The 16,226-nt window shown below is 49.5% G+C and overlaps 1 protein-coding gene across 1 annotated transcript in view; it reads right to left on the bottom strand.

The window, feature by feature from the left end:
- il1rapl1b (interleukin 1 receptor accessory protein-like 1b) overlaps positions 1-16,226 on the bottom strand; it is a 116,680-nt gene that overhangs the window by 5,515 nt on the left and 94,939 nt on the right. The window contains exons 8-11 of the mRNA XM_047031585.1: positions 12,140-12,272; positions 8,041-8,186; positions 3,175-3,321; positions 329-499 (exon numbers count right to left, since the gene is read on the bottom strand). Coding sequence (XP_046887541.1) covers positions 329-499; positions 3,175-3,321; positions 8,041-8,186; positions 12,140-12,272 — 597 coding nt within the window. The remainder of the gene's footprint in view (positions 1-328; positions 500-3,174; positions 3,322-8,040; positions 8,187-12,139; positions 12,273-16,226) is intronic.

A 16,226-nucleotide genomic window follows, 5' to 3' on the forward strand; every position in this document is an offset into this window, starting at 1 on the left:
TCCCAACTCTCTAACGTCACACAGACAACTCCCATCAATGGAATGTCATGGTTTTATGTTGCTAAGGTCTTCAGTATATCACCTGATCACTGTGTACTGTGAGATGCACGGTGAGATGAGAGATCTTTACTAACAAGCAGCACACAGAAACAACGCACAGACAACTTGGGGACCAAACAATGTACAAAAATAAAAATACAAAAAAATGACATGACAAAATGTTATGGATACAAACACAACACACTGCATACACACAGGCACTGCACTCACACACACACACACGGAACTAGGATTCTACTGTGAGTACGGAAATAAGAGGAGAACTCACTTCCTGTGGGGATCAAGTCCCTGTCTGGAATGAAGAGTTTATACCCATAGTGCTTCTCCAGAACGTCGGGCAGGAACTCAAGAGCGAAGCGTTCCTCTTCTCCAGTCTCCTGACTCCACTGGTCCGGGTCCACCTTGGTGTACGACAGGTAGGCATCGTAGTCCTTGTTCTCTGCACACAAGAACCACAGACAAGCCCAGCCTTGAGTCCTGCTGGAGAGGAACCACAGACAAGCCCAGCCTTGTGTCCTGCTGGAGAGGAACCACAGACAAGCCCAGCCTTGAGTGTCCTGCTGGAGAGGAACCACAGACAAGCCCAGCCTTGTGTCCTGCTGGAGAGGACCTGGGTGGGTCCTGGCTACAGCAACACCAGACAGAGGTCTGACCCTCTGCCACACACCATGACATGACGACGTTTACGTTCAAAAGCACGGAATGCAGCCTTTTCTCTCTGTCTCTCTCTCTCTCTCTCTCTCTCTCTCTCTCTCTCTCAACCTCTCTCTCTCTCTCTCTCAACCTCTCTCTCTCAACTACAGAACCCTGCACTTTAAGTAATCCACATGTGGGCAGATTGGAATCTATTTCAGTAGGAATGACTCACTGACTCGTGGGGTGGAGGAATGAGAGAGAGAGAGATAGTGAGAGAGTGCGAGAGAGAGCAGGTAAGAGGTTAGAACTGAGGGTGGAATAATCTATCTCCTGAAGTCCCCCAACTTCTTCTCCAGGGTCTAGTGAGGCGTAATGAGAAGAGAGGAGGATGCAGAAACCACCAGCCTGCATCCACACCAGCTCTCCCTTCCTCTGCCTCTGCCCCTCTCTCGCTCTCTCTCCCTCCTTCTCTCTCTCCCCCTTCCTCTCTCTCCCTGCCCCTCCAACCCTCCTCCAGCCCACTCTGACTCCTCAGAAGGGGCAGCTATGACTGATGCGTGGTGCGCGGCCCGGATGCATATGCTCAGCATGCCCACGGAGAGACGGGTGACCTGTCGAACTCTCTAGGAGGAGAGAGACGGGTGACCTGTCGAACTCTCTAGGAGGAGAGTTATTCAGCTTGGTGGGAAAGCTTCAGGGAAGCATCAGAAAAAACGTCAGTTAAAAGTACATTAGGAACCGGAGGAAAAGAATAGAAGATGGATGGAAATGTTGGCTCGATGTTCCAGATGCAGGCATTATTATGGTCATTCTAAGTTTGTTGGAGATGCAATTACTTCTGGTCTATACGTCTGAGACACACTCAAACCAAATCTTAACATTTTTATTCCAAAGACATGGCGATGGATCCAGTGTTGAGTGAGGCGTTCTTCTTTAGTTGACTGAAGAAGAAGAGGAGAATGTATTGTGTCTTGGAAGAACTAAAGGCAAATATGACTCTGTCTGCCTGTGTGTGTGTTTAACAGAGAGAGAGGAGAGAGCGAGAGGAGGAGAGAGGGAGAGAGAGAGGGAGAGAGAGGAGGAGAGAGGGAGAGATAAAGAGAGAGGGAGAGAGAGTACAGTAGAAAAACAGTACAGTGCAGGCACATTCTGACTATTTACTGTTACTTTCATACACAACCAGAATCAGTCATACAGCGTCAGAAGAAATACGTAATTTTAAGATCTATAAAACCTGTGCCCACTGTGTGTGTGTGTGTACCGCTGGCCGTGTGCGTTTGAAGAGCAGTGTGATCGCTTGACCGTCTGGAAAAGTACCCGTGGTCTTTAAGAAGGCAGGGGCTATGGGTCTGGGCTTTATTGAAACTGATCCCTTTACAGCGAGAGCAAATTGAAAATCTGTTTCTTTCTCCCTACATTCACTCAGGTGGCAAAATTAAACGAGACAATGCTGTTAGGCATTAAGTTCAGGGCTCAGTCTCCTGGGTGCACACACGTTTCATCAGCCTCGAAGCCATCTATTATTGTAAAGCCCTGCTTTCCAGACTCAAGTCCCACGCAGCCCTGGGTAATGGCTTTCATTGAAATGTCCGATGTATCAACCATCAAGGTATCATCAAGGTAAACCGAGGACTGTAAAAGGAGAAGAGAGAGAGACAGAGAGAGATGGGAAGGGTGGAGGCGTTGGCTGAAAAGGGTTGCCTGTCCGAAGGCGGAGAGGAGGAGAGGTTACCTTTCTGCTCTAATCATCCCCTCTCCACCCAGCCACCCTCATTCAAACCACTCAAAGTAATCTCCTTCCCCTGAATTCATTCCAGACGCAGCATTTGAGAGACTCATTAAGGGAAATCAAATGAAACCTTGGTCCTGGTTGATGCATGCACGCTCACCCGCCATGCTTTAACTCCTCCACGCACATTCCATTTCTACCGCTGTTAAACTTGGGATTGCAGCAGTCATGGCCGGTGTCTAGAATTGTGATTCAAGCTTATTCGATGCAAACCGCTTTAACCCAGGAAGATTACAATCCTTGGTGCTGATCTCCTGATCTTGTGTCCAGTAATAATTCATGCATCAATTCTAACTGGATGATCACAACCTTGCATAAATCAGAAGAGCTATATGAACATGCAATATACATGTGAAGCTGTTACGTATACCATAGATAGATATACTGACTCCAATCCCATTTTGTATTACGGTTACCAAAAATGAAGCATGTTACCTCACTGTTACATATACCAAATGGTGTACTGAATGAGAGGAAATTTACCAACCTGTTACTAATATAGGATCCATGTCACTTCAAGCTTGTTACATACAGCACAGTTTGTGATGGGCATGTTACCATCATGTTAGCATGTAGAAAAATCTCACGATCTGGTAGCATATACAGATGCGGTGTTGTAGTATATGGTGTAGATGTATAGATGCTGTATATACACTAAGAGTCACGCCAGCACAGCTTCACTGTCTCACCTCCGTCCAGGTCCTCGCTGCCGAAGTGGCTCCTGTAGAACAGCATGAGCTCAATCTTGTAGCACTTGTACAGGGTGACCAGGCACAGCAGCAGGAACAAGATGGCCCCCAGCCCCCCTGCCAGCTCCACCGTGTACATGAGCTCTGCTGAGAGGGGTGGAAGAGGGGGGAGAGAGGGAGGGGGGGGACAGAGAGAGGGGGGGAGGGGAGGGGAAGAAGGAAGGAAACAGAATAGAGACAGTCATTATTCCTCATCTCTCTTTGCAAACCAGAAGTGGAAGCAATGCTAGCCGGCTCCCAGACACAGAGTGGCGTCCCTGCTCCATGGTGTCTCTGCTGGACGCCTTCGTTGAGAAAGACACGGAACAGTCGTTCCACAGTCGTCCAGGTCGTGCCCTGTGACCTCAGTAGCCTGCTGTAGTAGTAGCCACCCCAAAGCTACACAACTTCCTCCTGAGGGTCCACCATCCTGTCAGATGTGGCCCTCAAACCCCTGGTGGTCAGACCTCATTGGCTGACTAATGAGGAGCGTGCGCTGGGCTGGACCCGCCGTACGGCTCATCCATCACCAGGACACACTGAACACTCGTCACGTCTCCCGCCGTCGCCCGTCAAACGGACAGCCCGGCTGATAAAAGACGATGTCTTCAGAACCCAATGAGCATGGCCAGCTCTAGCTTCATCACGCCTGTCCAGATACGACCTTCGCTGCTACACCCCCCCCCCCCTGCTCCCCCCCCCCTCCTGAAACATCGCTCCTACCAGTTATCCCCGCTCTCCCCCCCTCTCAGATGCCCCCTCTCTGCCTATCAGAGCGGTTGTCTCATGCATCTCAGATTAGATGGAGGTTCATCCTTCTCTGCCTGCCCGCCCCCCTCCAGCCTCCACCACCCCCCCCCCCCCCCCAGCCCCCCTGCTACACATGGAGAGATTAAGACAAATTATCTCCTGACTGCTGGGGGACTGCTCCTCACTTACATGGCGATAGATTTGACAGAGCTACGAGACATCTGGCAATACATCATCTCTCCCTTCTTATTCAGCCCCTCTCTCTCTCCCTCTCTCCCTCTCTCCCTCCCTCCCTGCCTCCCTCCCTCCCTCGTCCACAAGCTCTTTCATCTTGTCCCCTCCATCTACCGGATCTCCCCCCCCCCATCATCTATCTCGCACCTTTCCTCCATCTCTCCTCCTATTTCTCTCCATCTTTCCCCTTCTCTTCTGGGCCTGTAGTCTACCGACAACGGATGGTGGGGCAGCCTCGCTCGTCATCGTTAACATGGAGCTTTAACGGTGCTTTCCGGCCTTCCTCATCTGTGTGTGTCTATTACAGCGTGTCGTCGCTGGTCGAGCCTGGGGTGGAAGTAGCCTGCCATGTTGCCATCTCCAACTAAGATTGAACAGCAGGCGTCCAACTGGGAACATTTTTTAAGAAGAACACAAACAAACCTCTTTATAACCCTCTGAATTACAAGGAGAAATAAGACAGCCTCTCCAGTAACTGTGACTCAAGGCCTTACACACACACACACACACACACACAGACACACACACACAGCACAAACAGGAAAAAACAAGTTCCATTAAAGCCAAGGCCTGTCGACATCCTTGATTCTTTTTCCTTGTGCTTCACGGCTCTCTGTAATTTTCGGTCACATTTCATGCATCCGTTGCCACAATTTACCGCCTCAAACCGAGTAAATGATCGTTCCCTTGTAGAGACAACGCAGCGCGAGGCCAGCGTTTGATAAGTGAAAGCCTTCACTGCAGGTACCACCTCACAAGTCTGCCAATGCACCATTAATAACTTATTAGAGAAAGACGCTGTGCCCGACGATGTAATAATCAAAACAATTATCAAAAGCGCTTTCAAAGGTGCAGGTGGCCATGATGCCGCTGGTGCCGCCTTGGAAGGAACATAAAAAGACGAGCCGCAACGCCTCCTCAGACCGCATTCCTGTCGGTTCTACCTCGCAATAAATAGAGATAATCAAACCGGAGGGAAATAACGTGGTTGGCTTCATTTTCAGCCTCTGTGGTGCTTGAACAATTCATGAAAATCACGCAGACGCGCGCACAATCCCAGAGCTGTTTAAACAGCTCAGATGGCTCAAGGTCCAACTCGCGAGAGAAACTACAGATAAATCAACATGGACTAGCCAGGGATAATCGAAAAGATGTGTTCACACACAAATTAAGTGAAAAATGTAACAGGTAGGACTTCTGAAAGCATCTTCAAAGATGCCTTGTTCTTGAATTCAGGGCGCATCCTCTAATTAGCGGCTGTTTCAGCGTCTCGTTGGTGCGGTCTCTCTGCAGCAGTTAGGGGAGGCTATTTGACTCTTTGGTTGTCACTGGAGACTGCATGTGATCAACGGTAAAAAAAAAAGAAGAAGAGCGGAACAGAGCAGAACAGAGCGACCTAAATTTAAATAAACTTTACATATTTTCAAAGAGCTGAGGAGACTGGAGTTTTTATGGACATGTAGTGCTAAGTGGGAAGAGCTAATTGAGCACAGACTAGGAGGTGCTCGGTTTGTTTGTTCCACCATAGACGCATCGCGATCTTATTAGCCTCTACTTTGTATCGCACCTCCGCTTGACTGCCTCGCCCTCCTCCTCTCCGGTGCACGAGGTGTGCGCACGCGCGTTTGAGGCAGCCTCGCTGTGTGAGTGCAATCGCGTTTAATGACATCGGTGTACAAAATAAAAATAAATAAAAAAAACATCCAATTCATCTAGAATTACATGCTCAATTTTCTGAGGGAACTAACGCATTTCTTTCTCCGCCTCCCTCCTCCCCGAGAGACTAGGCCCACTGACGACAATTTGCAGTGATGTGACCGACGTTTGAAATCACAGTCATTAGAAGTCTTCAAAAACAACGGTGGACTTCTCGGCCGAAAAAGTGGGGAAAAATAGATTTTTGGAGTTGATTCAATACCGAGAGAGCCAGCCTAATCTTCTGTGGTTTATTTGAAGATACTCTGCTCGGTATAAATCCTTTAATATCCCAACTGAAATTGAAGAGGCCAGCCATCAAAGCCAACTCAATTGCAGCGAGCTTAAAAGAGGTAAAATCTTACTATGTAAATATATTCACAGCAGACAACTTTTGGGACACGGAAAGAACATCAACGCTTATATAACCACCAAAAATACTAAACACACACACACACACACACACACGCACACACACACACACACACACACTGACACACAGCCTTTCTAAAGCACTCTGGAAGTGATCAGTAGCAGAGAGAGAATAGTGAGAAAAGTCCTTAAGAAAGAAGAAAAGAAGAAATACGTGATTTAATAAATAATGAAAAACATGGGTAAATGGTCCAGACCCAGGAGGTGATGAAAGAGGAGAAGGCTCTAGAGAGAGAGAGAGCTCTCTGATCAGAGACGAAGGAGAGATCAGCTCCTGACTCTAGTCTAGCTTAGCTACTCCTAACAGTAGCCGCACCTAAGAAACACTTTCTTTCCTCTGGGATCAAATCCCTCAAGATTAGCAGGACATGGATGGGATCGTGGGGAAGGGAGGGTGGTGGGGGCGGGGTCCAAAAGTCAACAATGGCTATCTTTGGAAAAGGGTCCAATCCCTGAATCTTGTATGTGTGTATCCCCTCAGTGACTTGGCCTGGAATGTATTTCTGAAATCCTGGACCATGTCCTCCAGTGGACCATGTCCTCCAGTGGACCATGTCCTCCAGTGGACCATGTCCTTCAGTGGAACATGTCCTCCAGGGGACCATGTCCTCCAGTGGAACATGTCCTCCAGTGGACCATGTCCTCCAGTGGAACATGTCCTCCAGTGGAACATGTCCTCCAGTGGACCATGTCCTTCAGTGGAACATGTCCTCCAGTGGACCATGTCCTCCAGTGGACCATGTCCTCCAGTGGACCATGTCCTCCAAGGGACCATGTCCTCCAGTGGACCATGTCCTCCAGTGGACCATGTCCTCCAAGGGACCATGTCCTCCAGTGGACCATGTCCTCCAGTGGACCATGTCCTCCAGTGGACCATGTCCTCCAGTGAAACATGTCCTCCAGTGGACCATGTCCTCCAGTGAAACATGTCCTCCAGTGCATCTTTGAACCTTCCTCATCAAGGATGTAGTTCGATGCAGAGGTAGATAAACAGCCCCACCCTGTGACGCATGCCTGCGCCCTACAGCGTGTCAACACACCTACAGCGTGTCAACACACCTACAGCGTGTCAACACACCTACAGCGTGTCAACACACACATTACCGTGCTCTCGATATTCTTTTCATTTTCCTTTGAAAGGGGGATGAATGTGTGCATGTCCTTACAGGGAATCACTCATTAGGATCTTTTGAATAAAAACGTTGACAAAGGAGACGGGATGAATACATGAGTCGAAGGCACTTAACGATTGATGATTGAGTGTAAGATCTCGCCAGATAACTGTTGTCACTGACATGTGAATGTGTGGGTAACCTGTGTGTGTGTGTGTGTGTAACCTGTGTGTGTGTATGTGTATGTGTAACCTCTTTGTGTGTGTGTGTGTGTAATCTGTAACCTCTGTGTGTGTGTGTGTGTGTGTGTGTGTGTGGGGATCAGATGGCTGAGCGGTTAGGGAGTCGGACTATTAATCAGAAGGTTGTTGGTTCGATTCCCGGCTGTGTCCTTGGGCAAGGCACTTCACCCTACTTGCCTTGGGGGAATGTCCCTGTACTTACTGTAAGTCGCTCTGGATAAGAGCGTCTGTTAAACGACTAAATGTGTGTGTGTATCCTGTAACCTCTGTGTGTGTGTGTGTAACCTGTGTGTGTGTGTGTGTGTGTCCTGTAACCTCTCTGTGTGTGTGTCCTGTAACCTCTCTGTGTGTGTGTGTCCTACCTCGCTTGATCAGCTGGATGTTGGCCTGCCGTCTGCCGTTCCCGTTCTCCACGTAGCAGGAGTAGTTCCCCAAGTCTCCGTCCTCCACCGCCTCCACCGTCAGCGACACGGACACCTCCTGCTCCCCCAAGTGCTCCCGGATAGTCCTGCAGCCCGAGACAACACACAGCTGGATCCAGCGGCCAAAATCTGATATCCCATTTTGGGAGGGACAATTATATGACATTTTCTCAAGAGCAATTCCTGAGGGACACACCAAAATTACTGCTGTAACACATAGCCTACATTGAAATGTGTTAAATGTATATTATTAATATTATTGAAATGTCCTTATGTTTAAAGTGATTTATTGGGGGGGTCGTGTCCCCCTTGTCCCCCCGGGGATTTCTGCCTATGGCTGGATCAGACTGGACAAGCAGCCAAGCCACACAACCACCCTGGCCTAAACCACCAATCACACGCTCAGAGAAGGCTGGGTTTGGTTTGGTTTGAGTACACGCCAAGCAGCTAGATGTGGTTGCAAACTGGAGGGGGCTGTTTAACAGGGCAGGCTGTGCAAGAAACGGGAGGACAGGGACTGATCGACAGATAACGGGCAAAACAATTAGCGGGAGAAAGTCTTTCCAGTGGCAGCGGTGTACTCGATGTGTGGCAGAAGGATTTCATCCCTGTCTAGATGGAGGAGTACGAAGAAAGAAAAACAGCAAATGGAAAAAATGATAATCTCTTTTGTTCACGTAAGTAGACCTCCATTCTGGGTTATGCTACGACCATGTGACCCCCCCAGTGTTGAAAGCAGAGTTGTGCTTGTGTAGCAGCAGGGTGGGGAAGGTGTGGAAGTTCCAGTGTGCCCCTGCCCCCCTCCCCTCCCAAACACCTCTGTGGACTTGCAGAGGTACAGCACAGTACTGGAGGGGTGAGGGGGGTGCGTTACATTCAATGAAGGGGTCAAGTCTGGCGGATTACCAACCTTCTCCACATTTCAAAAGCGAGTTCAACCTCTCTTCGTCTTTGTCAGATTACGTCGGATAACCGGGAAGAATTAGACCCCTCTGCCGCCATGCGACCTTCAGCTCGTATAGATCCGCTGTGATTGGTTGGTTCGTCTGCTGCACTGACTACAACCCTATAAGGCTCGCAAGACACTAACAATATGATTTAAGTTTGCCGTCTCGCTCGTTGCCATGGCAAACAGGCCAGGCGGTAAGCGGCGTGCATAGGTACACGTCTGTGTGACAAATGGAAGTGCCTTCCTTGTCCTGGACCCCGGAGCTTTCAGACCCCCCCCCCATCCCTCTCCACAGTCTGGTCGGCCAGGCAGACACAGGGCCGTGAGGCTGAAGGATGGATCTCCACTGATGGCTTTTTAAAGGGCCCATCCAGCCAGGCGTGTCCCAGCCTTACATGTTCTTAATGGGAGTGAGAGACAGGGGGGAATCATCACGGGTCAGATCTGTCTCTGTGTGCTTTAAGTGTCTCTATGCGTCATTAGGGAGCAGGGATCTGTAGTGGCCCTGTCAAGGCTTTGAGCGTGTGTGTGTGTGTGTGTGTGTGTGTGTGTGTGTGTGAGGAAGACAAATATTGAGTTTGAGAGTTTGGATGCACAGCTTGCTCAGTATGTTTAGGCTGATGTGTTTGTGTGAGAGAGAGTGAGTGTGTGGAGGAAAAACTAAGATGAGATAAAGAGGGAGAGATAGTTTTCAGTCAAAGCTCTGTCTTTGTGTGTGTGTGTGTGTGAGTGTGTGTGTGTGTGTGTGTGAGTGTGTGTGTGTGTGTGAGTGTATGTGTATAAAGAACGAGTGTGAGATTCAGAGCATGCGTGCATGAAGCCTGACAGTGTGCGTGTGAGAGATGGGGACAGAACAGGCAGAGGGTTCTTGGAACAAGATGAAAAAGACCAGACCCCCTTGATGTTTCACACACATGGCTCTGCAGAGATCAGCCACACACACACACACACACACACACACACACACACACACACACACACACACGTGTTTGAGATATGTAGTGAGAGAAACACAGGAGAGGTCCTCACGGAATAGCATGTGCGTCAAACCATAAGTCGATTCCGAGCTGACACATGCAGGCACGTGATTGGACGACTGACGACAATCAAGTGCAACAAACCCCCAATAGTCTTTGGGGACCCTTGATTGACAGGCCCAGAGGCACCCCTCCTAATGAAGGCAGTGCATGCTCCATCCTCTGAGCTCTCAGTCTGGACAGAGTGAAGGAGTCCCATCATCATGAGAGGCAGGGCTACTCTCACAAACGGTTTTGAACACAAGGAATGACCCCCGCCCCCCCAGCCCTCCCCCGCCCCCCCAGCCCTCCCCCGCCCTCCCAGCCCTCCCCCACCAAAGTGAAGAGAATCATCCAGAAATCGTCTAAGTCTACTCCCCATGTGGTACAACTTTGGTTTTCCAAAGTTCAATGGTCGCTGAGGCTTCTCATGAGAGAAAACCCACACGCACGCACACCCGCACCCCCCCCCCCCCCCCCCCCCCCCCGCCCATCCTTTGACCTTTGGGAGATCACCAGACCTTAGGGTGGGCTGGCATATTGATCTGTGGAAAACCCTGAGTTCCTCTCTGCATTTTCCAATCTCCCCCTCTATTTCCCTGCCCCCCCCAACCCCCCTGCCCCAACCCCACACACAAACACACCTATCTTATCTCTCAGTCTGTCTCTTTTCCCCTCCCTCCCTCCCTCCCTCCCTCCCTCCCTCCCTCCCTTCCTCCCTCCATCTCGCTCTCCTCTTCATCTCTTCACTCTGCTAGCCTCCCCCTCCTCCTCCCCCTCCTCCTCCTCCCCCTCCTCCTCCCGCTCCTCCTCCTCCTCCTCTCCACCCCCTGTCATGGCTTCCTCCTTGGTCTAATTGGGTCCATGTCCTCCCCCAGCAGTGAGGAGGTTCAGCCTGGTGTACCAGCTAACAGAGGATGTCTGGAGCTCCTTCAAATGTCATGTCATTGACTGGGCCACCCGTGTCGAATTTAACCTTTTCATTAGCTAGCATTTTGTCAAGACAACGCAATCCATGACCATGAGCCTATACAGTGCCTGGGAATGTGCGTATGTGTGTGTCTTTGTGTGTGTATGTGTCCAGGACTAAGGCAACAAGTGTCTTTATACGCCCACGAATCAGGGCTCCAAAACTCCCAGAGTTCCCCTGTAGTCAGTGCCCTGCTCTTCCAGGTCAACCTCAGAACATAAAACACACAAAGCAAGTAAGCTGAGCTATGAATCGCTTTATGAAACATGACTGTGTTCTGTTATGCACAAACACACACACACACCCACACACAATCTGTGCGATGATAAAGAATGTATGATAAACTGAATTATTTAAAAACGGTATTAAACATTTATGGATATTATGGAGGAAATAGCCTGGCTGCTGAATGCAAAGCTGCATGTATCCCTGCGACGATGAGGGCCTGCAGAGGTGTCGCTGCTAACTGGGCTTGAATGGTTGTCAACTGACGGCCACTGTGCTGTGCTGCCCTCCATATGTGTTGGAAACACGTCTTACTCACGGCTGGAATCATATTGGATCTGTGGACTCCCAATTATTATTATTTTTTACAATTTTACTGTTGTGGATTTGGACACAAACACTAAAATAAATATGAATGTGTTTTTGTTATAATTACAATGGTTATGATGATTAACTTTCTTTCTTTCGATGATTAAACAATTATTGACAGCTGAAGGCCAAATGATTTTAGACTCAAAAACTTTTTTTAACGTCTTCAAATACCACCCTTTGCTTTGAATAAAAACATCTACTAAATGAATGCATTATCATGTTTAACCTGAAGGTCTACATTATCCTCAAACATGACACTGTTCAGAAACAGATTGCAGGGTTTCCCGCAGATGAAAAAATAAAAAAGCGTTCTGCAGAGAAGGCAGACTGGCGTTGGTTACGGTTTGGAATGAAAGGGAGAAAACAGGACAGAGTAACACAGCGGATATCGCTATAAAAAAAATATGACAACGTAGTTAAGGTGGCAGGCATGTGTTGCTTAGGCAGCCGCCTTAACTGCAAAGTGCCGAAGGAAACCCTGATTGTGTATGAGCAGTGATCTCTTACTTGATCTCGCTCTCCTGGACCCTCTCCTCGTCCAGATCCTCGATGAACTTCTCTCCCTTCATCCAGTAGATGAGCGGGCTGGCGTCGCCGCTGTAGCCGAAGAACGCCCGGCACGTCAGGTTGACTGGACTTCCTGTGGAGGGAGAAGGAGACAGGAAATGAGGCGCGGCCGGGCGCTGAAACAGCGCAACACGTCGTACCTCGTTCTTCGTCTCCCAGGTGACCTCCCGCTTCCCTACCCCCCCCCCCCTTCCTCCCCCCCCCCCCCCCCCCCCTCCTCCCCTCAACCCCCCCTACCCCCACAAAGCTAAACCTGGTTAACCACAGAACGACCCAGCTCAACCCCCATCCCCCTCCTTCCAGAACGAGGACTGTGACGGGGGGGGGGGGGCTGGCGGTGGTGGTGAGGGGGGTTCAGCCCTGAAGAGCTGGCGGTATGCAGCAGGCAGTGAGAGGCATCAGGAGGTGTGATGAGCAGATAGGCTCCCTGGGGCCGCTGGCAGACTGACACTGTCATCGGGCTGAGGGGCTAAGCTGACACGCCTCAGGAGGGTCTTTTCCCCGACTCCCGCACGCGGGTCTCTCCGCTCGGCTCATTCTGAACGCATATCTTATGTGTCGAGGAGAGATGAGGCCATTTGGAGACCTCCCTCACGCTTCTTCTCTCTCTCCATCTCTCCCTCTCTCTCCTCTCTGGAGTACAGGAAGTATATAGCCTGGATTATAGATGTTTTGCCTTATCCCTCCTCTTTTTAACTCTTTGGTTTATGTTCCACACACACACACACACTCTTCCTAGTTGGGGTGGACTGTTCTGAAGCGATTACACTTTGACATCATCAAAGCCTGACTGTCGGCAGTCCTGTTAAGCCAGCAATTCAAGGACAAGAAAGGCCACTGCAGCACGTTCAAGAAGGCAAACAGGTGATTCCGCATCGTTCATTAGTGTTGCTCACAGATGTGTACGAGGTAGAAGATTACCCCCTGTCGTGACAACTTCCTCGTTAAAACAAGAATGAAGCGACAAAACCATCGAATAAAAATGATAAACATGCATTTTAAATGTCAATTTTCTTAGGCCATCTATGCTTTGCTCATTTTTGCACACAAGATAACACCTTGATGATGTAATTCAACCAGAAGGGACACAGAAAGTCTGGCTAATATTCCTGGAGCGCTCCGTGACGTCTCTGACAGAGCTGGCTGAGGAGAGATGCAGTGACTAGCAAGCTGTCGAGTCGCAGTACCTCTCCAGACCATTAGAGGGCCCTGCACATCTACAAACCAGGGAAACAGATGTACTAACCACATCTACAGAAGGGGGATGGGGGGGCGGGTGGACTGAAAACAAAACAGTGTGACAGGTACTGCCATCAGGGAAGAAGCCACGATGTTCCTCCTGCGTCAGACGCCGTACCACTGTAGCTTCACCACATGAGTATGAAGCGGAGGACCTGAAAGCATGTATACGTCTCAGTGACTGCAATGCAGCATGCTTCCAGGATACTTCCAGCCCCTACCACACACTGCCAGCCACAAGACCAGGGGGATTAGAGGTTGTTACACGGCCACTTGGAGGGGGAGGAGGGGAGGGGAGAGAGAATCTCTTCATTGCCATGTTCTCTGTTCATCTACACATATGGTTGAATACATAGGTTAGGGTGCCTACACTGAGAAGACACACACACACAGACACACAGACACACACACACACACAGACAGACACAGACACTCTTGGACACCACAGGGACACATTTAAATCCCAACCTCTGGCCCAGCCTGTAAAAAAAGAATACAAACAGCCCCTAATGCGATTGTGTGCTCTCCCTGCCTCTCCTCTTGCTTATCTCTCCCGTCCTCTCCTAAGCCTCTCTTAGTCACAGCGATGCCACCAAGCTGCTCCACAGTCGTCTCTGAAGCAGCGGCCCAGGGACACACCTGCCACACCAGGTAGACCTGCGGAGGACACAGCGAACGTGCACACGCCTGTTTACGTGTGCGAGCGACAACGGTTGGTCTGTGACCTACTGTCTTTACTAACAGCTCCTGTATGGTGTGAATCTAGAGACGTTTTAAAACGGGATTTTTCCTTATTCGTGTTTAGCTGCTGAATTAGCCACTTGTGGTTTTCAGCCTTGGATGAATTAAGCTGTTGTTGAAGACTTGAGCTGCATTTCAAAGAGGAGAGTGACATTTAGAGTTTTAGCAATTAGCAGGCATAGTTATCCAGAGAAACTTACAAGAGCAAATTGAAAAGGCCGTGTTTAAATGTGGACTCATTTTTGTTTTATTTGACACCCAGGCAGTAATAACAAAGAGAGAATGTTTTAAATCCTTCACTTAACAGAAAGAGGGAGTCTATTTTGAACCGGACAATTAAGTCTAAATAATAACAGACGAAAAACAAAAAAGGGAGGCTTTTGATGCTCAGCAGTCCCTGACCACACAGTGTGTGTGTGTGTGTGTGTGTGTGTGTGTATGAGAAAGAGGGGGAGAGAGGGGGGCCGGGGTTTGTGTGTGTGTGTGTGTGTGTGTGTGTGTGCCTACTATGTCTGTATTCATGAGAGAGTAGGAGGGAGAGGAAGAGAGAAACTTTGCTTTTGTGTATGTGTGTTTGTGCACTGTGTGTGTGTGTTTGTGCACTGTGTGTGTGTGTGTGCACTGTGTGTGTGTGTGTGTTTGTGCACTGTGTGTGTGTGTGTGTGTTTGTGCACTGTGTATGTGTGTTTGTGCACTGTGTGTGTGTGTGTGTTTGTGCACTGTGTGTGTGTGTGTGCACTGTGTGTGTGTGTGTGTTTGTGCACTGTGTGTGTGTGTCAGAAAGTGAGAAAGAGGGGGAGAGAGTAAGAGGGTGAACATGTGTGTGCTCATCAGGGACAGGCATGCGTAGTGCTCGCCTGCCTTTCCAATCCCCGGCCAGAAGCCTCCACTCCCAGTACTGTGTAGCAGCTTCTCCCCAGTCAGGTGTGGCCTCTCTCCAGTCATTCCCACAATGCACCTCATTACTGAGATGACCAACCCTCACGCTTCGCTCATTAAGTCATGTGGTGAGTTTATGGAGCGACACAATGCAATAAGCAAACCGTTTTATCCACGACCATTCTCCAGAGTCCTCTGGTGTTAGCCTCTGCACCGGTGGACTGGGGGGGGGGGGGGGGGGAGTAAGGATGAGGGAAAGAGAAGGAGAGAAGGTAGGAGAGAGAGAGAGCTGGAGAAAGAGAGAGGATGAAGGAAGGAGAGAGAAGGTGGGAGAGAGAGAGACGGAGAGAAAGAGAGGATCGGGGAGTGAGATGAGAAAACAAAAGAACAAGAGCCAGAAAGAGGAAAGCCCTCGTCCAAATCAGGCCGTTCTGCCGGAGAGGCTGACATTTAGAAGATCTCGAGCCTCATTCACATTGATATTTCAGAAAAGCAAAACACTTAAGCAGAGAGGATGATTATTGCAAAAGTCCAAATTGGCCATTTTACCAATACACGCGTCTCGGCCCTCTTCAGAATACTCCCATAAAACATTTAAAATGAAATAATACCTTTAATAGCGAAGCTCATCTTTCAAGTCCTTTCCAGATGCAATACCTCAAAGGATCAATGCTTATTCAATGAGGACAATGTTTGTTTTGCAACTGTGCTGACATTCCAATCAACATCCGCACACCCCAAGGGGAATATCCCTGTCGCCCCCCCTTCCCTCTCAGAGAGGGAGAGAGAAAGAGAAAATGCGGAGGACGAGAATGACAGATAGGGATGGGGAAGGAGGAGGGAGGGATTGAGAGAGGCAGAGTGACAGGTAAAGAAAGAGAGGGGTGTAAAGGGAGAGAGGGGTGTAGAGGAAGAGAGGGGTGTAGAGGGAGAGAGGGATGGAGAGGGAGAGAGGGATGGAGAGGGAGAGAGGGGTGTAGAGGGAGAGAGGGATGGAGAGGGAGAGAGGGATGGAGAGGGAGAGAGGGGTGTAAAGGGAGAGAGGGTGGTGGTGATTCTGAGGTTCAGAGCAGGTCCATCCCAGCACCCTCTATTCTAACACTTCCCCTCTGCTCAAAGTTTCTGTCCTCTCCATCATCCTTTCATCTTTATTCTTCTTTCAATCCTC

Source organism: Hypomesus transpacificus, chromosome 12 (genome assembly GCF_021917145.1).
Source record: "Hypomesus transpacificus isolate Combined female chromosome 12, fHypTra1, whole genome shotgun sequence".
NCBI classification, from domain to species: Eukaryota; Metazoa; Chordata; class Actinopteri; order Osmeriformes; family Osmeridae; genus Hypomesus; species Hypomesus transpacificus.